At 33.5% G+C, this 18,528-nt stretch overlaps 2 protein-coding genes, 1 non-coding gene and 1 pseudogene across 7 annotated transcripts; 3 read left to right on the top strand and 1 right to left on the bottom strand.

Moving 5' to 3' along the window:
- The first annotated feature begins 250 nt into the window (after nucleotides 1-250).
- LOC148201954 (putative GPI-anchored protein At1g61900) lies at nucleotides 251-4,620 on the top strand. 2 transcript variants are annotated; one of them, XM_088111150.1, is made up of 9 exons: nucleotides 251-426; nucleotides 1,106-1,181; nucleotides 1,252-1,408; nucleotides 1,681-2,550; nucleotides 3,079-3,324; nucleotides 3,432-3,446; nucleotides 3,733-3,876; nucleotides 3,998-4,045; nucleotides 4,269-4,620. In XM_088111150.1, exons 3-9 carry the CDS (start codon nucleotides 1,375-1,377, stop codon nucleotides 4,340-4,342), a joined length of 1,431 nt encoding a protein of 476 aa, XP_087967276.1. In that variant the 5' UTR covers nucleotides 251-426; nucleotides 1,106-1,181; nucleotides 1,252-1,374; the 3' UTR covers nucleotides 4,343-4,620. The 2 variants fall into 2 exon arrangements, with proteins under 2 accessions (XP_087967276.1, XP_087967275.1); XM_088111149.1 differs by lacking the exon at nucleotides 1,106-1,181.
- A 1,651-nt stretch (nucleotides 4,621-6,271) lies between these two features.
- TRNAG-UCC (transfer RNA glycine (anticodon UCC)) lies at nucleotides 6,272-6,343 on the top strand. Its single transcript has one exon. It is a non-coding gene; the product is annotated as a tRNA-Gly (tRNA).
- Nucleotides 6,344-6,440: 97 nt separating this feature from the next.
- LOC124822575 (uncharacterized) lies at nucleotides 6,441-9,375 on the top strand. Of its 3 annotated transcripts, none has more exons than XM_088109934.1 (4): nucleotides 6,441-6,947; nucleotides 7,945-8,151; nucleotides 8,689-8,849; nucleotides 9,252-9,375. In XM_088109934.1, the coding sequence occupies exons 1-3, from the start codon at nucleotides 6,465-6,467 to the stop codon at nucleotides 8,830-8,832; spliced, it is 834 nt and encodes a 277-aa protein (XP_087966060.1). In that variant the 5' UTR covers nucleotides 6,441-6,464; the 3' UTR covers nucleotides 8,833-8,849; nucleotides 9,252-9,375. The 3 variants fall into 3 exon arrangements, with proteins under 3 accessions (XP_087966060.1, XP_087966061.1, XP_047150553.2); XM_088109935.1 differs by having other exon boundaries at nucleotides 9,176-9,375; XM_047294597.2 differs by lacking the exon at nucleotides 9,252-9,375 and having other exon boundaries at nucleotides 8,689-8,929.
- Nucleotides 9,258-18,460, bottom strand: LOC124822572 (polyamine oxidase 1-like; annotated as a pseudogene). Its single transcript, XR_015785030.1, has 10 exons — nucleotides 18,317-18,460; nucleotides 17,981-18,230; nucleotides 17,687-17,821; nucleotides 17,519-17,571; nucleotides 17,284-17,438; nucleotides 15,842-15,985; nucleotides 12,077-12,226; nucleotides 10,314-10,568; nucleotides 9,511-9,592; nucleotides 9,258-9,408 (listed from the first exon to the last, which is right to left on the bottom strand). The product of XR_015785030.1 is annotated as a polyamine oxidase 1-like (transcript).
- Between the last annotated feature and the right edge of the window lie 68 nt (nucleotides 18,461-18,528).

Raw genomic sequence — 18,528 nt, 5'->3', positions numbered from 1 at the left:
ATCAAAAGATATGTCTTGATTAGGGAGTGCTATTTTTTAATCTATTATTACTTTGAAGCAAAGATGTACTTTAGCATTAAACGAAAGGCACTACATCGACAAGAGTTGTTAAGGAAAAGTTAAACCTGAATGATTGAGAGTAAGAAGTTTAAGGGAAAGAGTGAAGAGTGAACAGAACTATTGACTATAGTGTTAGTAGTATTGTTGTGTAGTGAAAACGGTGCGTTTAAACTTTATGGGAATAGGAGTAGGTAATGCGGGTGCCAGCTGTTACCATATCACTCTTCTTCTCTGCTATTCTTCTCTTCTCTTCTTCATCACTGCTCCGATTCTTCCATTAGGGTTTCCTTTTTCCACCCGATCCATATTTCCTTTTCTGCAACTATTCCTTGGTCGATTTGATTTTCCACTTCTCGCTGTTCAACGGTAAGCTTTGCATCTTTTTTTTTGTTAGGTTACTAAATCAATCATAATCTCTCTCTTTGTTTCTTTCTTTCTGCACTTGTTAACTCGAATCTTGTATTTTTTTGTTGTCATATTTGACATTTCTATTTTTGGCTTGTCAAATTTGGATTTGGTGATCGTGCCACTTAGTGTTCGTTTTTTAGTACAAAGAGGAAAATTAGCTGTTTGTTTCCCTGTCCATCTGGACCCGTGTGTGTAATCTGTTTGTTCACTATGCTTCTAAGGAACTTAGTCATTGCTATAGTTTTCTTGTCGCTTTTTGGTTTTTTCTTTAACTGGAATTGTCCACCTCAGTGAGTTAATTATGGAATCTAATCTGAGTTACTAGGTTCACTTTATTATTTAATTAGTTTATTTTGGTACAAATCTTGTTGACGCGGTAGAGGAGATACGGGTAATGGTCTGCACAAACTTCGTGGTTAAGGAAAAGAAGCAGAAGTGCAAACCATTTCCGTTGATTACTTGGTTCCATTTTATCTTGGTATTTTTGAAGTGTAATATCTTCTTGTAGGAACTTGCAGAAACGAAAACAAAATCTTAGGGTTTAAAAAGCACTGCTGTGTGCACTGCCCTGTCTCAAAATTTCATTTTTTATTGCTCACTCAAAAAAATTCCTGCTAAATGCATCTCATTTTTTCAGGCTTGATAATCTTGGAGTATAGTCTCACTGGTTTTGACCTGTGCAGTAGCATGTTTGTGTTGGCTTCGGCTATTAGGTAGCGGTTTGGAATTGTACTTGATTGTCCTCTTTCAACAACCTAAACTGTTCTCTGACTTTAATCACAGATCTTAAGCTTGGGGGTATTACATCATTCCTACACTGCTATGTGGTACCAATTGGCTTATCACCGGCAACTGCCACTCTGTTCTCCTGTGTAGAGCTCAATGGTACCAGAGGGCTAGAGAGTTATGGGCTGCTCTCAGGATGCTAATGGTTATAGGGGTAAGACTAGTACATTTTGATGGATGCTTCCTTGTTAGTGGTTCATTAATTTACTGGTTTTTCATAAGCTTGAGTCCTGAAACTGTGCAAACTCTTGTATGGGTTATTTTTGAGGTAGTCATCATCATACTGTAATACATACCAATAAATTCATCAGTCTGTTTTAAATGTCTGTTGGATCAACGCACAATTGTATGCATTGCGGTCTCTTTTTTTTAACATTCTGTTCAAGGAATTATACCTCCTGTTAAGTGCTGATTAAATTGTTGCAGGTTCCTTTTACTGTCAGCTAATTCTCTTTATCGTCTGGCTTCCTACTTTACAAGATGTGACAGCACGAGAAGTACATGCTGACCATAGAAGAATTACTTCTCTGGTAGAGTTAGTTAAGCAACCTGCTTCTGGTGAATCTGGACTCTTTGACCCTATAGAAATATCACCTGCTGTCTTACCAAAATTCCCGTATCCCTCTGAGTCTTTGCCACCAATGTATCCTACTTTCCCAACCAGATACGAACCAGTTTTAACGGGAAAATGTCCTGTGAACTTTTCCCATCCAGGTATATCAAATATACTAGATAAAACAGCATCTGATTGCTCTGGACCTTTGGCAGCTCTTGTAGGGAATGTAATATGTTGTCCTCAGTTTAGTAGCTTGATCCACATCTTCCAGGGTTTCTACAGCATGAAATCTGATGATTTGGTTCTACCTAACGCTGTTTCCAATCATTGTTTTTCTGATATCATTAGTATTCTAGCCAGTAGAGGGGCTAATAGTACGATCCCTACACTATGCTCCATAAAATCATCTAACTTTACAGGCGGGTCATGTCCTGTGAAGGATGATATTACTCTCGAAAAAACAGTCAATACAAGTAAGTTAGTTGAGGCGTGCAGCACTGTTGATCCACTTAAAGAATGCTGCAGACCTGTTTGCCAGCCTGCCATAATGGATGCAGCCCTACAGATTTCTGGAAGACAAACGACGATTAACAATAATGAAAATATGGCCGGGGAAGTGAATCACACTGACTATCTTAATGATTGTAAAGGTGTGGTTTATTCATATCTTTCCAAAAAGCTATCATTTGAAGCTGCAAATACTGCATTCCGGATACTGTCTGCCTGCAAAGTCAATAAAGGTACACTGTTTAGCTATTTCATTTTTAATTTAATTTAATTGAATTTATTTATAGTTTAGGAGATTATCAGTGATGCAGCCAATTATATCATTAATGGATAAATTAGGATTAGAATGTGGGGTAAGGAAATTAAGTGATTTTGTATTACTGGTCTTACTGTACCTTATTCCAAATTATTTTTTGTTTTCTGTGTATTGGTTTATATTCTTGTGTCCTGTTACTTGGGTGATTTCACATTTTATCTATATTTCCTTTATAGTAAAGAAGAGATTGAGTTCCATTAGGAAAAAGTTGGAATTTGTGTGTTTTTCTTTTAGGCAAACTAAAATGGCCAGAATGTTGTTTTATATGATATTTTATTTCAATTTTACATTTCCCAGATGCGTGCACTTTATGTTTTGAGATGTGCCTGAACCCAAAGTTGTGCATGTGAATGACATATAGTTAAAATTATGTTTTGTAAATTGAATTGTAATCTTGTTTCACCTTTTTTTCAACACTTGTAAAGAGTAAATATTGCCTGTGCAGTTTGTCCTTTGAGTTTTAAGGAGCCTGCTGAAGTAATCAGTTCGTGTCAGAATGTAGCTGCCCCTAGTCCTTCCTGTTGTAGTTCATTGAACGCATATATTGCTGGGATACAAAAGCAAATGTTAATTACAAATAAACAAGCTATAATATGTGCAACACTTTTTGGATCTATGTTGCGTGGAGGTGGAGTGATGACAAATATTTATGAGCTTTGTGATGTTGATTTGAAAGATTTCAGCATACAAGGTATTTATCCTGCTCAAGCTTAATTGATATGTGCTGCCCATGGCCACTTTTTGAATTTCTCTGATCTAATTCCTCTGTTGTGGTTCTGCATGATGCTGGTGCGGCAGCTTATGGACAACAAGGTTTGCTCTTATTTCTAGCGCTTGCATTTTCTTCAGAGCTGTTGTTTTTACTTCACTAACCTATTTACACACTGGTTAATACAGCACTTGGTTTTTGTCATCATAGAGTGGGGAATTAGGAGGGATGCATTCTAGGTTCATTAGAATACAATCTTGGATCATCTCATAATAAAAATAGTTCCGATGAGCAGAGAAAAAAGCTGCTTTTAAAGCACAGTGTATTAATGCTTGACTTTTGTCAAGGGATAATTGGTAAATAATAAGATGTTTGTTGGTTTATATGCAGGATGTTTACTTCGGAGCTTGCCTGGAGATGTGATATTTGACAATTCATCCGGTTTTAGCTTTACATGTGATTTGAGTGACAACATTGCTGCGCCCTGGCCATCATCGTCATCTTCAATTACATCTTTGTCACTCTGTGCTCCCGGTATGTTTTTGGAGAAAATTACTGTCTTCATCATTGCATACCTTTTCTTTTATTCCAGGATGCTGATATTACAAAATACTGTTTGCGTTTGCTTAACTATTGTCCCTATCCATTTTGGCAGAGATGTCATTACCAGCTCTCCCAACTTCACAAACATTAAAAAATAATGGTAAGTCCCATTTTGAAATTTATTTTATATATTAATACTGATCCGGCTTTTACTTCAACGAATATAATACACGTCTTTAAAGATTCACGTTTTCTTGCACAGTGCACACCCTAGTTTTACTCCTATGATATGATTAGAATTTTTTTTGGCCTGTCTCAAATTCATCGTGGTCAAATTGTTGCAGAGCCAAATTTTGACATTATGAACATGGTGGATTTTGCAGGTTGTAATTCCGGTGGCGTTGGATTGCTTTTGCTTATTTTTTCATTTTTCATCTTCAGTACGCTGTTGTGTTGAAGAGATTTTAGGGTTTAGAAGTGTGTCAGGAAGGCAGTTCAATGTGTCTTTGGTGTGGCTTATGCATGTATATTTTTGAATGGCCTCATTGTATAGAAATCGCCCTTTCTCTCCACATTTCCTCGTGTCTTCCTGCTTGTATGTTCTGAGCAGATCATTCCGGAGTTAGTGCTCATTTGATTTAGGATCCATAATTGTGCTGTGAAGGGTTCGATTATATTTTTTTTTTTTGCTGAATTGCTGACAAGCAGATGCTAGATTACCGCTAAAGTTTACTATGGCAGCATCAGGGACTGACTAACACTGATTTGGAAAAGGGGTTATGGAACATACTGACTTGGATGATGTTTCCATGCCAATGGTATGCCCCATTCGGAACTGACAAAGTTGACTTTGACCATCCATAAGTATCTGACTGATCATTAGACATTTAGATGTGATTAGAGTTTACTAAATCATTGGAAGAGTCCGGAGTTTAACTGGAGAGTATCTCTTCATGGTAAAACTTTCAGGATATTGGGTGTTAAAACCTGTTAAAAAAAGTGCTATATTTGCCCCAAGCTAATACATACCAAATGCTTAATTCGCAGAATAGCATATTTTAATTCGTATTTTGAAAATAAAAATGCATAAATGACATGAAAATGCTTATAATTTTGTGTGTGGATATTATTATCTAGATGTAATGTTCAGTGACACCAGTTTTTTGAAACGTCAAGATAGTTTTAAGTTATTTATTCTGTGACATCAAATCCAAACTATATAAACCCGTATCAGCATATTTGTCAAGAAAACGTTTTTTACGATGGGATATTTAGAAATTTTACAATTAATTGAATCAGAAACTGGACGAAGAATGTTTAAAAGAATAATAGTAATATTGTTGCAGGGCATAAGTCGGTGAAAATGCAGAAGGTAAATGAAAATAAATTAGATTTGGCTGAAGAGAAATAAATGTAATTGAAAAAAGAAATATAATTAAAAGATACCTGTGTTCTTTATTTTCATTCTAATACATAGTTTCACTCTTATCATATTTAGAGCCGTCAAAATGGGTTGAAACCCGTGAGCCAACCCGGCTCACCACGGGTTTGAGCCGGGTTGGGTTGGAAAAAAAATGTCAAATTTTTTATGCGAGCCAATTTTGACCCGGCTCACATGGGTTGAACCCGTGGTGGGTCGGGTTGGCTCACCAACCCACCTACTTTTTTTAATTAAATCAAATTAATTAAATTAATTATTTAAATTCTATTTTTTTTATTAAAATTAAATTTCAAGAGAGCATAATCCTATGGATTTATAATAGATGTTTCATTTTCTTTTATATTAATTGATCATATTATTACTGTTTCAATTTGATGGATCAGATCTAAGAATCTCGGAAGAAGAGAATGAAAAAGAACTTAATTAAGTGAGCCAATGAGCCAACCCGTTTAACCCACCAACCCGTGGTGGGTCGAGTCGGGTTCGAATTTTTTCGGCTCGCTAATAAATGAGCCGGGTTGGGTTGGCTCACTAAGTGACCAACCCGTGGTGGGTCGGGTTGGGTCGGGCTGGGTTACCCGTTTTGACAGCTCTAATCATATTACAACGATTTTCTCATTACGATTATTTAATTTTTATAATTTTAGCATGGATAATAGCAATTTTTAGAACTGTAAAAAACTATTTGATTGCAAGAAAATGGCTTTTTGTGGTAGACCTAGAAACAAAATGGAAATAATTTACTATATTTTATTAAATTAGGTTTGAAAAATAAAAAATCCATAGGTCTATGTTATGTACTGTTCTTCGATTTGACTCGACTTAAATAAGAGCCAAAAGAAAATGACATAAGAAATGAATTAATATATTAATTTGACTATGGATCTGGTGTAGGATTCAGATGAACAAAGGTAAATTGCAAATATATTTCTGAAACAGCACATAGCGTTTGTAGTCCAACGGTTAGGATAATTGCCTTCCAAGCAATAGACCCGGGTTCGACTCCCGGCAAACGCAGTTTTGTTTTATTCAATGTTTAATTTTTTGGACCATACATGGTATGGTATGGTACTGTTAAAACTTACTAGAAGATTACTTAATCTTAAAACCTTAATGTACTTTAATTTTACTGACTGGCATGGTTATTCTGTGTCTTTTTGGAGGTTTGAAATCCAATCTAATCCTCTTGTATCAATCTCACAGCTCTAAAATGGCAAATGCTTTGAGAGTTGGTTGTGTTATCTCTCTCTGCTCCTTACGGAATACCACACCCCATCTTCCCCTTCTCTCCAACGCCACGCGCTTCCGTTCCAAGTTCCCGTTTTTCACCCTCTCATCGTCGCAAAACTCATTTGGGTCTCCTTCATTTCGAACACTCTCTTCTTCTTCCATTGATGAAGCAGTAACCACCGAAGCCATCACGGGGAATGCAAGTGGTGAAGCTGAGAGCAGTATTAGGGACTCCGCGGGGCTGCTTGACATAAGGGTTGGACGCATTCTGAGGGCATGGAAACACGATGAAGCTGATTCCCTGTATGTTGAAGAGGTTGATATCGGTGAGCCTGAACCCAGAATCATATGCAGTGGCCTTGTCAAGTACATCCCTATTGAACACCTTCAGGTATTGATGATTTGTAGTCAATTTTGATGTGGGTTTTGATTTGGAATATTTAATCCTTGAGTTTTAGTCTTTCTCTGCTGAAAAACACTGTACAAAGTATCACCGATCTCAATTTTTTGTGGAATTTAAGCATATTCAGACATATTCTGTATGTTGATATTCTTAGTATTAGCTTAAGGTTTATACTATCTTGCAGCTAGCTAGCTTTCCTACATGTGTGAGGGAGCAACGAATTGTAAACACCCTAAAAAGGTTGTTGCATTTGGGCATGTATCCTTTCTAGATACCCCTCAAACAACCATTTAATACCCTAATCTGCATCCTATCATTCTTTTACTTGAAAAAAAGAAGCATCAATGTTTTTATGTTAATTTAATGTGTATTTTTTCTGTTAACTTTATATACGTATGTCGTATCCTATAATTGGAATTACCGTATTTATCGCATCCTTGTTTTATCATATTCATGTATTATGCTGTATCCATATCCATGGTTCCTAGGTCGGGGGTTTCCACAAGAGTAGAGAGGGAAATTATACTAGGATAATATTTTTTTAGATGATTTTGACATAATGAGATTTGTTAAAGGGAAGTATATTTGTGTGGAAGCAAATTATTTGAATGATTGTATAAAATTTTAGACTGCCATATGTCACTACAGAATTAGTTCAGATTATCCTCTCTTGATAGTTAGTTAATGTGGTTTCAACTTTCAAATCAAAACTTCTATTCATTTGGATAATCCTTGTAGTGGAAGAAACAGTGATTTCTATTGACTGCTCTCTGTGCACCATTTGTACAGTGTGTATTCTACGAGCAACACACTTTATGTTGGGTAAATAATGTAGAAAAACTTATGATTGGTTGAATAGTTACTTCTCTGTGTGTGCATGGCAACAGTGCAGAAGTGGATTTGAGGCTGGAATTGGCATCATATTGTTGTTTTTTCTGTACAAATACAAGTATATAATAGTTAACTAATCGTATGGTACATGCAGGGCAAAAAGGTTATTGTCCTTTCCAACCTGAAGCCAAGAAATATGCGTGGTGTCAAGTCCTGCGGAATGCTGATGGCAGCTTCTGACTCAAAGCATGAGAATGTTGAACTTCTGTTCCCTCCTGAGGAAGCAGCTCCTGGTGAAAGAATATGGTTTGGAACTGAAGATGAAAAAGATAATCAACCTGCTGCTGCCACTCCGAATCAGGTAATAGCTCTTTCTTAATAACAACTAATATGACTGCCTAGTTGAATAAGGAAGTTCTGGAATTTAGATGATCTATATGTTTTATAAATAAGGCCAAGTGACATTTTAAACCAGTCAGTTTTGTAGTTATATGGGATAAGATATAGTTAATGTGTGTAATTATAATTGTCTCAGGCACAAGGTTTTCATTACAGCTATGGACTGAAAAAACCATAGTTCAGGTGGTATTTTTCAATGAAGTATAGTAGACTCTTGAACTAAACCACTTTAATTATATATGTTAAGATAAACACACTTTAATGAGTAGGGAAAAAGTTTATTGGTTAAATACAGTGTAGGGAAGAAGTTCAGCACCTGAACTTAGAAAATTGAAGACTTATTTATCTGCGGAAGAATTAGAGAACTTAGAAGCATAATGTTAGTTATTTTTCTCATAAGTAATTTCAAGAGAAATGCTGGTTGATGGTTTGTGTCCATCCTGTCTCTTATTTTCCTATCTGGGTCTAATTCTTCTTCTTCTTCTGTGACAACGCACAGATACAAAAGAAAAAGATATGGGAATTGGTGCAACCTCATCTCAAGACAGATGTTTCTTGCATTGCGATGCTAGGGGAGCATGTCATGCGTACATCTGTAGGTTCAGTAGCATGCCAGTCCTTGCAGAATGCAAATATCTCCTGATCAGCCAACACCTATCAGTACGCAATTGTTCTGCTTAACAATGAATTTTTTGGTTTATAAATTGTTGTTTATTTTATATGTACTTCATTTTCTTTAATAGTTCTAGTTTATATTTTAGCATTTTCACTTGGACATAATTATTTCAAATATAGTAGTTTTAAGCAATACTAATCATAAATATCAGTTGTTTTTTGGGGGGCTAATTTCTTGAGGGTCACAAGCAAATTTTTCGGCCAATTTGTAAGTATAGGATAGGTGAGTAACTTCCTATTAAACGTAATTTAGCTAGTTCGAAATAACCTAGGCTTTAAAGGGAAGACTGATCTGTTTTTGTTTGATCCAGACCCACCTCCAGGTCATGATGATTCTCATTATTCACGCTTCATTCATCTTCGTCTAATGAAAGGGATTTTCTGCAGGTCGATGTAATCATAATTTGGCTTCTGCTATCCGAAGCTTGCCCCTGGGATATAATTGTCTGGGAATATTGCATTCGGTCAATACTAGCAGGGGCTTAAAATAATGGAGTTTGTCTCTTTCTCATTTCTTCTAGTAGCTCTTTGCTAGAATCAATACCTGTCATGCATTCATGTCCACAAGTAGGACCTTTACGTCATTGCCACTAAAGTTACCAATAATCTGTTTAGGGAAGCAAACTTAGCACAAGTTAATGCTCACCTGCGAGGTATGCACCATGCACGTAGCCACTAAATCTGTCACTCGTGTGTTCTCCAGTAAAGAAAATGCGACCTACTGGAGCCTGAATCATAACCCCAAAAATTAAACACAACGGAAAATGATTTTGAAAATATAAATATTTCCTGTAGGAATGAACACGACTAAATGTTACAGAACATATCAAGAGGCACAAAAGAAAACCAAAATACAGGCCAGCGGTCCGTCCCAATAGGAGAAAAACACAATAGGTAATATTGGAACACCAAATTCAAAACTTAAAATGTGGTTACTAGTGTAGTTTTGCGTGATTGATTATTGCAATTTGGTAACATATTCATACGACCAGTAGGTTATCAGAAGAAAAAGATACAGAAAAAATGGTCACTTTACAATTGGATGTTTTGTAATTCTAGAACATGCTTCAGGAAGGAAAACTACGTATGTTGCTCTACTCCCTGCCCTGCTCGCTCCTTTTTACCCTTTGTTTGGGAGGTATTTCGCAAGTGAAATCCTAGAATAATTCACAGAAAAATAAATGCTCTAGAATTTTATTTTTTGTGTCCGCTTTAACACTTCGTTAAGCCAATTCAGTAAACTTTCGCATTTGTATTAAATACGATTTTCGCAGTAGTTAAAAGCAAAGTCAAGAAATATGACTTCTTTCACGTGTTTTCAAGTCCGACTTTAGCTATGTGGATGAGTATTTTAAAATCTAGCAATTTCAGTAATTTTCGTAACAGTCAATTTTGTAAATTTTCCAATGTTTTTGGTATGTTTATGAATATTTAAAATTATTAACAAACCTTAATATCATGAACTAGTTGGGTATTAGAGATGATGGGATGGTTGCTGTAGCTGCCACGTTGGAACCTGTTATTCCACCATCGAGGTACCAGTATATCAATGGCATCAGGAATATTGGATCCAAACATTTCCCTGAGCACCTCCATAGCTTCTCTCAAGGTGTCTTCATCGGCTTGAGCTTCGACACGATTAGATTCCCCATTTGTCAATGTGACGGACAAGATATTTGATCCAGGGTATGTGTTCTCCATTTGCTGTTGATAAAGAAGTGGATCAGATAGCTCTACAAGGTTTTGACAATATAAGAGAAAAAGACTAACGCCCAACATTTGTTGCAAAGCAATCTGATTCAATTATTTTCAAGGTCCTCGAAGTTATTATATTAAAAGTCGATGGCTAACTCCTCTACAATTAAGTCAGTTGGTGAAGTTTTAATACTTAACTGTAAAAGTCCGAATTTAGTTGTACCATATTTCAACCCTTTCTCTCCTTATCCTCTCTACTTCCTACAAGAAAATCATGTCAGTGTTGTTTGTCGTCTAGACTTTAAAACTCAGGTTTCAGTCGTGAAAAATCAAAATTATTGAAATTAATTTCTCAAATATTGATCCATGTTTGACTTATATAACGAAACCAAACACTCAATACCGGAATTGAAAAGAAATGTCTGCTGAAATTATATGATACTTTCGAAGGTTAATTTTCTTTCCATTGGAAGATTGATTTTTTTTTATGGAAATACTATTTTTATAATTTGAAACACAATGTCTATTTGAAATAGTTTTTTCATAAATTGTTGATGAAAAAATAAATAAATAATTAATTTAACTTTTTCTTCGATTAAAATTAATTTATATACAATTTAAAATAAAAATCCGATAAATTATATAACAAAGCTATTACAAAAAAGGATCGACTTTACAAAAAAGCTTATCATTTTTTTTTATGAAAGTTCTACTTTATAATTTGAAATATAGAATTTGTTTAGACCAGTTTTTTCATAAATTTTTATAATAAGAAAGGAATTTAACTTTAAAATTAAAACTTAGTTTATAAATTAGAAATGAAAAAATTAGAAAAATTATATGATTTTTTTTTACAAATTAATTCATGTATAAATCAATTTTAGTTTGATTTTTTTTTTCTCATGTGAGATCTAGTTAACAAGAATTTCCATCCTCAATTTATCCCATTTTTTCGGAAAGAAAATCAATCATTGATGGTAAGTTATTCCCATTACGAAACTTGTTCGGATAGCACCAAATAATATTGCACACACATATCTAGAAGTATAATGAATCGCTTGACAGTAACAAGGATAAAAAAAACTATTCATATCCGTCCTATCTCTACAAGTATGTGATTAATATTTTCAACAACAATGGGAGTTGTTGCATCAAAAGTGTTTTATTAAGACGAGCACTTTTAAAGGTCAAAATTACTTGGATAAACAAAATTAAAAGGACACCTTGGGTAAATCAGGGAAGGGATCAGCAACACTATCTCTCCATATCAGACAAAAAGATACGTACGCTTACATTGGATCCTAGTGTTAGTTAAGAGGATATTACTTAAATTTCACGTAATCAAAATTGTGTGCCGGAATGAATTATATATTTTAATTGCCATGTTTTCGTTATTCACATTATTTCCCAACTTGAAGTATATATGACGCATGCAATGCAACATGCGAGAATTTTATTCCTAACATATAGCAGTATAGTATAAATACAGCAAGAACACACAAAAACTTCGAACAAACCTGCCAAAATGTGTAGTAGCCTCTCCGATCGTGAGCATAGATGAAGAATTCCTTTCCGGGTCCAGTTGGCCAGAACTGATATGGAAACTTCAAGAAAATTTTCGTGTACACCATTATCTCACATTTCTGTATGGCTTCCAATTTCCATCCCTGAGTAATTAATGAATTTATCATGGACGTGTCGAATCAGACAAATATTACTTAGTTAAACCAACAAATATTAAAATCATTGAAGGGAAAGTTTGACGACTAATCTCGTCTGGGAGTAGGAACCAGACATAGTGTCTCAATTCATCTGTTTTAGTTATGTAATGGCATCATGTAAAGCTTAAAAAGCTAATTGTTATTTTTTCGAAATCTAAAATAATTAGACCTAAAATATATTTTTTTTAGATTTTTTTTAGACTTACAATTAGTATTGAATTTCTTTTGGAATATTTTTTTAAATAAGAACTTTACCTACTTGGATTTTGAGCCAGTCCTACTTATTACCTACTTATATTATAGATATCTCTTTTTATTATTAAGTATTTGAGAGTTTTGTTTTCAAATAAATTTTCTCCTATTTCTCCTAGAGATTTCGCACCAAAAAAAACCATATACTCTATCTCTAATATCCTTACCAAATTATAGTGAGAACACTAAGTATTACTAATCTTTAACTACAACTAATTAATTATAAGGTTGTAAGGTTGTATCAATGGACAAAAAAGACAGAACACGAAACTAAGAGAACAACATCAACAATAATAATAATATATTATAATAAAATTTTATAAATAAGATATACAAAAATGTTTAACCTATTATAATATATATAATTGTTTTCATAAATAAGATTATAACTATCAAAAACATTTCATTAACATCCATAATTTCTTAATATCTTTTTTCCTATATTTGTCGTGTTACTTACTATACTTACACTTTTCTCTATATCACCCTAAAATCTTAATTAATACCATAGTTTTCACGTATCATTTTCCAATAACTTTTTTATATAAGTTACAGGGAGCCATAAGTTTATATAACGCTAATGTGCATAAATGATATTAATGAAAGAATGAAAAGAATATTATATTTTTAATTTAAGTTAGTGGTCATTATTAGATCAAGTGTGACACCTTTCCTCGAATAAAAGATAAAACATTATTAAAGACTATAAAGAACAAGATGTGTAAAAGGTTTAGCCCATGCAACAAAATAACTATCTGTTCTCAATATCAAAATCCACGACAACGTATGCAAGCAGCAAGCTGGCTACACAGTGACTCATTCAAGAGGTTGACTATTAATAAATCAACGTTTTAATCTTGAAAGAAAATTATCTCCTAAGGCTAGGATGACAACTAGATAGACTGTTATTTTGAATTACAGAGAATTGAATAAAAAAACATCAATTCATATTGTGGTCCATAAAAAATTAACTACAATTTGATCAACTCCTATTTATTTAATAAAAATTTAGTTCAATTAATCTACCAGCAACTCTTTTGAAGATGGATTTCTGATCCACTCATACAATATTTTATTTTAAAAAAAATAAATAGTTTTCAATAATATTTTCTTAAAATAATTTAAATATATATAAAAATAAAGTTTTTAAAATAAATTAGTTATGAAAAATTGGTTGAAATTAATTTTAATCTATTAAACATTAATAAAATATCAACTGAATTTCAGGAAATAATAGATGAATCATTTATATCTATAACAAATAAATAAATGAATTTTATCTCATTAATGTTTTTTATATTTTTGTAATAGATAGATTTAATGAATATATTTAAAAATATTGGATAAATAATTTGTCATATCGCATAATCTGTAGAGCTCGGTATAATATAAGACCTAGTCAACTATGCTTTTAATGCTAAACTCCAACTTATGTAATGGCATTAGAACATGAGGCTACAATCTAAATAGCTTTAAACACAAATATCAACTGAATTTCAGGAAATAATAGATGAATCATTTTTATCTATAACAAATAAATAAATGAATTTTATCTCATTAATGTTTTTTATATTTTTGTAATAGATAGATTTAATGAATGTATTTAAAAATATTGGATAGTTAATTTGTCTTATCGCATAATTCAACTGAAGAGCTCGGTATAATATAAGACCTAATCAACTATGCTTTTAATGTTAAACTCCAACTTATGTAATGGCATTAGAACATGAGGCTACAATCTAAACAGCTTTAAACACAACAAAACAGATTGGAATTTAAGTAGCATCTCCAACTACGGGACTAAAAATTGTTCTTAAAAATATTTGTATGAATCCTATATTGCCACTTGGAACTTTATCATTTTTATTGTGAGTGTTAAGAACTCTTTTGAAGTTCCAATCGTCTTTCCTTTCTCTTTTTCACTTCTCTCATAATTTTTCCTTTCCCAAATTTTCAGTCTTTGATGAGAACATCTAGCATGAAATTTTTTTAATCTATTCCAACCACCTCAACAAGAACCCAATAAATCCGATTTAATTTTATTGTATAAAATGAGATATTATTATTACTATTCATAGAATAAACTTAATAAGACTTACTAAAATAAACTCAAAAAGTGTATCAATCTTAAAAACCTATAAAACATACTAAAAAAAATTATAATTTAAATTGAATTGGATATTTTTATCTAGTCTGTTCAGTTTGTGGTCTAAACGAGTTTAGACCAAAATATCTAGTAGGTGTATGTTTTATGAATTGATAAGCATCTTTGAAAACTTAAAAGAGTTTTGTTTTTAAAACACGTGTATTATAATTTACATTTATTTATATATCAAAAAGCTATACTTAAAATTCAAATTTAAATTTAATAATGACTTAAATTATACAAATTGTTCCGATAGGGTTTGGAAGTCCCCTGCTAAAACACTTTTAGTTGTACTGAAGACTGGATGGGTGTTGAAGACTGGATGGGTGTTGAAGACCGGACGGACACCTATCAAAGGCACTCCAACGTTCAAGTCAGTAAAATGATCGAACAGTTGGCACCGCAAATAATGCGTGTGGTGTGTATAATAAGCAGCCTCGTCCAAAAATCATATATGGAACTCTTATTTATACTGGTTGTAATCTTAATGACAGCCCAATCATACCTTAATCTTCATTAGGGGCTTAATGAGTCATTACCTAGGTGAACGATAATGGAAAAACATCCTGGGAGGACGTTAACTTGACATGAATTAATTTTAGTTGAAAAAACAAGTACAATCCATTTAAAAAATAATCAAATCAATTGAATATATAATTTTTGAAATAGTTTACCATACCTAACCCATCCAACTTAATTAATAACCCTAACCTATCATATCGTTTAATTCATTCAAGAAAACCACTGGATAAATTCGGGATCTCCACGAAATATCCAACTACATATGAATTCCACATCATTTTTTTAAGATCTTATTTTATTGTATCATTTTTAAAATTTTCTTACAAATTTTACTTAAATAATTTTTTTTATAAGACTTGCGTTTTAATCAAAATAATATTTTATTTATTAATTAATATTTTAAAGTTGAAAATATTTTATTTTATTTTTATGATGCATAGTCTTATTTAAATTTTAAAGTATTTTGTCTATCATACTGCAACATTTCAATTAAAATGTTTTATATGAAAGTTAAATCTTAAATTTATGAACATCAAGGGAGATGTTTGAATACTTAATGAAATCTTAAACTGTAGAAGGCAGAAAGAAAAGAAGATACAGAAAGTATTGAGGATATACGTAGACAAGAGAAGAAGACATACGGGCAAGAGTGGCTTAAAGGCAACGAGGTCGCTTTGGAGAACACCAATGCTGACAGACACAATTACGTAGTTAGCTTCGTAAACGCAACCATCCTCTGTTATCACCCTAACGCCACTTCCCCAATGCAGTATTTCACGAACCACCTGCACTGGACAACATCCGTGCTAAGAGCCGAGACAAAACAAATTATTTAACTTTTATATAGACTTTTCATTACCGATGGTTATTGTTAATATAACTTGTTATTGACGTGTGTTTAAGTGTATTGATTAAGAATGATAGACCATTTTTTATCAGAAATTACAATAAAATTACATTAATAGGAACTTTTTATATAAAAATATTTACTTTTTAATTACTTTTACATGGCCCTTTTATTTCTTATCAACTAAAATGAGGGCAAAGCAGTAAAATATCAAGAGATTATGGCAAGCAAGCCTAAAACTCACCTAAGAATTCGTTGTTTCTTATCTTTCAGTTTAGGTTATTATTTAGACGCTCCTCAATTTTTCTACGCCTATAAAAACACCTATTAAAAGTCAATATTTATATTTTTATAAGTATCTTTCTCTAAATTATTGTATATTTTAAAATAAAAATATTATTTGATTGTTTCGTTGGAAACTTTTGGCGAATCAAGGATGCTGAGTAGGAGTATACGATTTACTTAATAAATTAATAATTATAATAATCAAATATAAACTTTTCTCTCTCTCTCTCTCTCACACAATTCTTTAACAGTATCTTGAACATTTGCCTAATTTTTATTATATAACTTCTTTCCCACGTATCAACAATAACTTGGGCACTCGTTAAAATTCTCACTTATAACAATTTTTTTTTGGAGGGAAAAGTATAACATATATTCAATATATTATAAAATATTTTCACCAAAATTTTCAATTTGGAGATTAATAGCTAGCAAAACCCATTCTTTTATTAATAACTGTTTCTAAAAACAAGAAAGGGAAAGAAAGTTTGGACTATGTAGATATACAAATAATAGACACACTTAATTTGTATAAACAAACCTATTATATGAGTTTTTTTTTTTCTAAAGTTAAAAGTTACAAGAAACTAACAAAAAAAAGTTAAAAGAAAAAGTTACATAAATTATTTTTATTTATATAAAGAAATAATTTTGTTACCTTTTTCTATTTTATTTGCAAATACTTAAAGATAAATTTATCCCTCACAGTCAACAAATATGCAATATACCATAAGCACGGAGAACGCTGGCAGAAACACATTAGATAAACTCTGCCATCGTATTACCTACTGTGTTTCTTTCAGCACAGAGCAATGGTAGCTAACAGACAAACCCACCAGTAAAGTACGCACACCACCACCACTACGAGAGGGCCCATGGACTTGGCGCGTAGGCATTCATGAGTCAACGAAGGAAATGAATAGGAATAGAGAATTAGAGAAGGAAAACTACCTGGTTAAGTTTGAGACGACTGTCCAATATTTTACCCTCGGATGTGAACAGAAAATTTTCAGCCATTTTGTACAGCAAATAATCAAAACCTCTTTCATCCGCAACCGAATATTCACTTTCTCCGAAGTCTCTGAAGGTACATACCGGTACCGCCTCTGCATCCACAACTAACACATCCATAAACAAACTGGGCAAAACATACATGTTATTCAATCCACAAATTCAGGAACACAACCTGCCATTTCAAAATCATGGAGGATGAAATCAATTGCCAGCTCTAACGGCGTCCTAACAGGAAGCAAGCAACAATAAACACAATCAACCGTTACTTATAGTCACAAACTCGCAATCACACAACATTCATTCGTTCCTTCATCGAATCATTTTGTTACTGAAAACTTACGAAGGTGGATCGGTTTTGGAGTTGGAGCCATTATCGCCTCCTCCCACATCTTCTTCGTTCATGAATTTCCGAATTGCTGATTCCACGGCCTTTTTGTACGAGTCCGCAGCGATTCCTCTAGGGAATATCTTCCCACTGCAACCAACTCCTTGGCGGAAAATTCAGTGACATTTGTAGACCACAGGAAACCGATAACACAGAACATAACAAAAGGAAGCAAACAATAAAGAATGACGACGCTAACAGTAAGAAGAAGTACGCGCTGCAATACGGAAAATAACAGTGTTCCTGGACCTGCGATCGTAGATGTTGTATCGCAAATTAGAGTAGTCGGCGAAGTAGGTTCGGAGGCCAAATTCGTTTGCGAGTTCCCAAACAGGATTGGACTCTTTGCCTCCGACTCCGACAATCCAACCGGCTCCAAGTTCCACTGATACGCCGTCGAATTTTTCTTTCCGGATCCTGCCGCCTATGCGGTCCGAAGCCTCGAGGATGACGAGGTCCTTTATGCCGTTTTCGGCCAGAACCTTCGCCGCAGATATACCTTTCACACAAAAAAAAACGTGATTATTATAGTACGGAATGGCGGAGGTTACGGAGAGGAGAAATTGTAGCAGAGGCGGTACTGACCGGAGATACCAGCTCCGACGACGATGACGGAGGATCGAGAGGGAGAATCCATGAAATGAAGGAAGGGAGGATGGTGGAGAGAGAAAGAGAGGAAGATGAAGAATACGAAATGGGTGAGTGAGTCGAGAGACAAAAATAGCGGGAGTGAGATTTGATAACAGTACCTAAAAGTTAACAATGATTTTGCATAACTATATGGTGTAGTTTAATTT

This window comes from Vigna umbellata, chromosome 3 (genome assembly GCF_029865625.1).
Source record: "Vigna umbellata cultivar VRB3 chromosome 3, Vumbellata_1.0, whole genome shotgun sequence".
Taxonomy (NCBI): domain Eukaryota; kingdom Viridiplantae; phylum Streptophyta; class Magnoliopsida; order Fabales; family Fabaceae; genus Vigna; species Vigna umbellata.
Note: the sequence above shows the minus strand (reverse complement) of the source record. Positions and strands in the feature narration are given on the sequence as shown.

Bases quoted from the DNA above. Each gene is read 5' to 3' on its own strand.
- LOC148201954 (XM_088111149.1), top strand. From the start codon at position 1,375: ATGGGCTGCTCTCAGGATGCTAATGGTTATAGGG. The intron at 2,551-3,078 runs GTACACTGTTTA...TTGCCTGTGCAG, and splicing joins TGCCTGCAAAGTCAATAAAG to TTTGTCCTTTGAGTTTTAAG. The intron at 4,046-4,268 runs GTAAGTCCCATT...TGGATTTTGCAG, and splicing joins ACAAACATTAAAAAATAATG to GTTGTAATTCCGGTGGCGTT.
- LOC124822575 (XM_088109934.1), top strand. From the start codon at position 6,465: ATGGTTATTCTGTGTCTTTTTGGAGGTTTGAAATCCAATCTAATCCTC. The intron at 6,948-7,944 runs GTATTGATGATT...TGGTACATGCAG, and splicing joins TCCCTATTGAACACCTTCAG to GGCAAAAAGGTTATTGTCCT. The intron at 8,152-8,688 runs GTAATAGCTCTT...GACAACGCACAG, and splicing joins CTGCTGCCACTCCGAATCAG to ATACAAAAGAAAAAGATATG.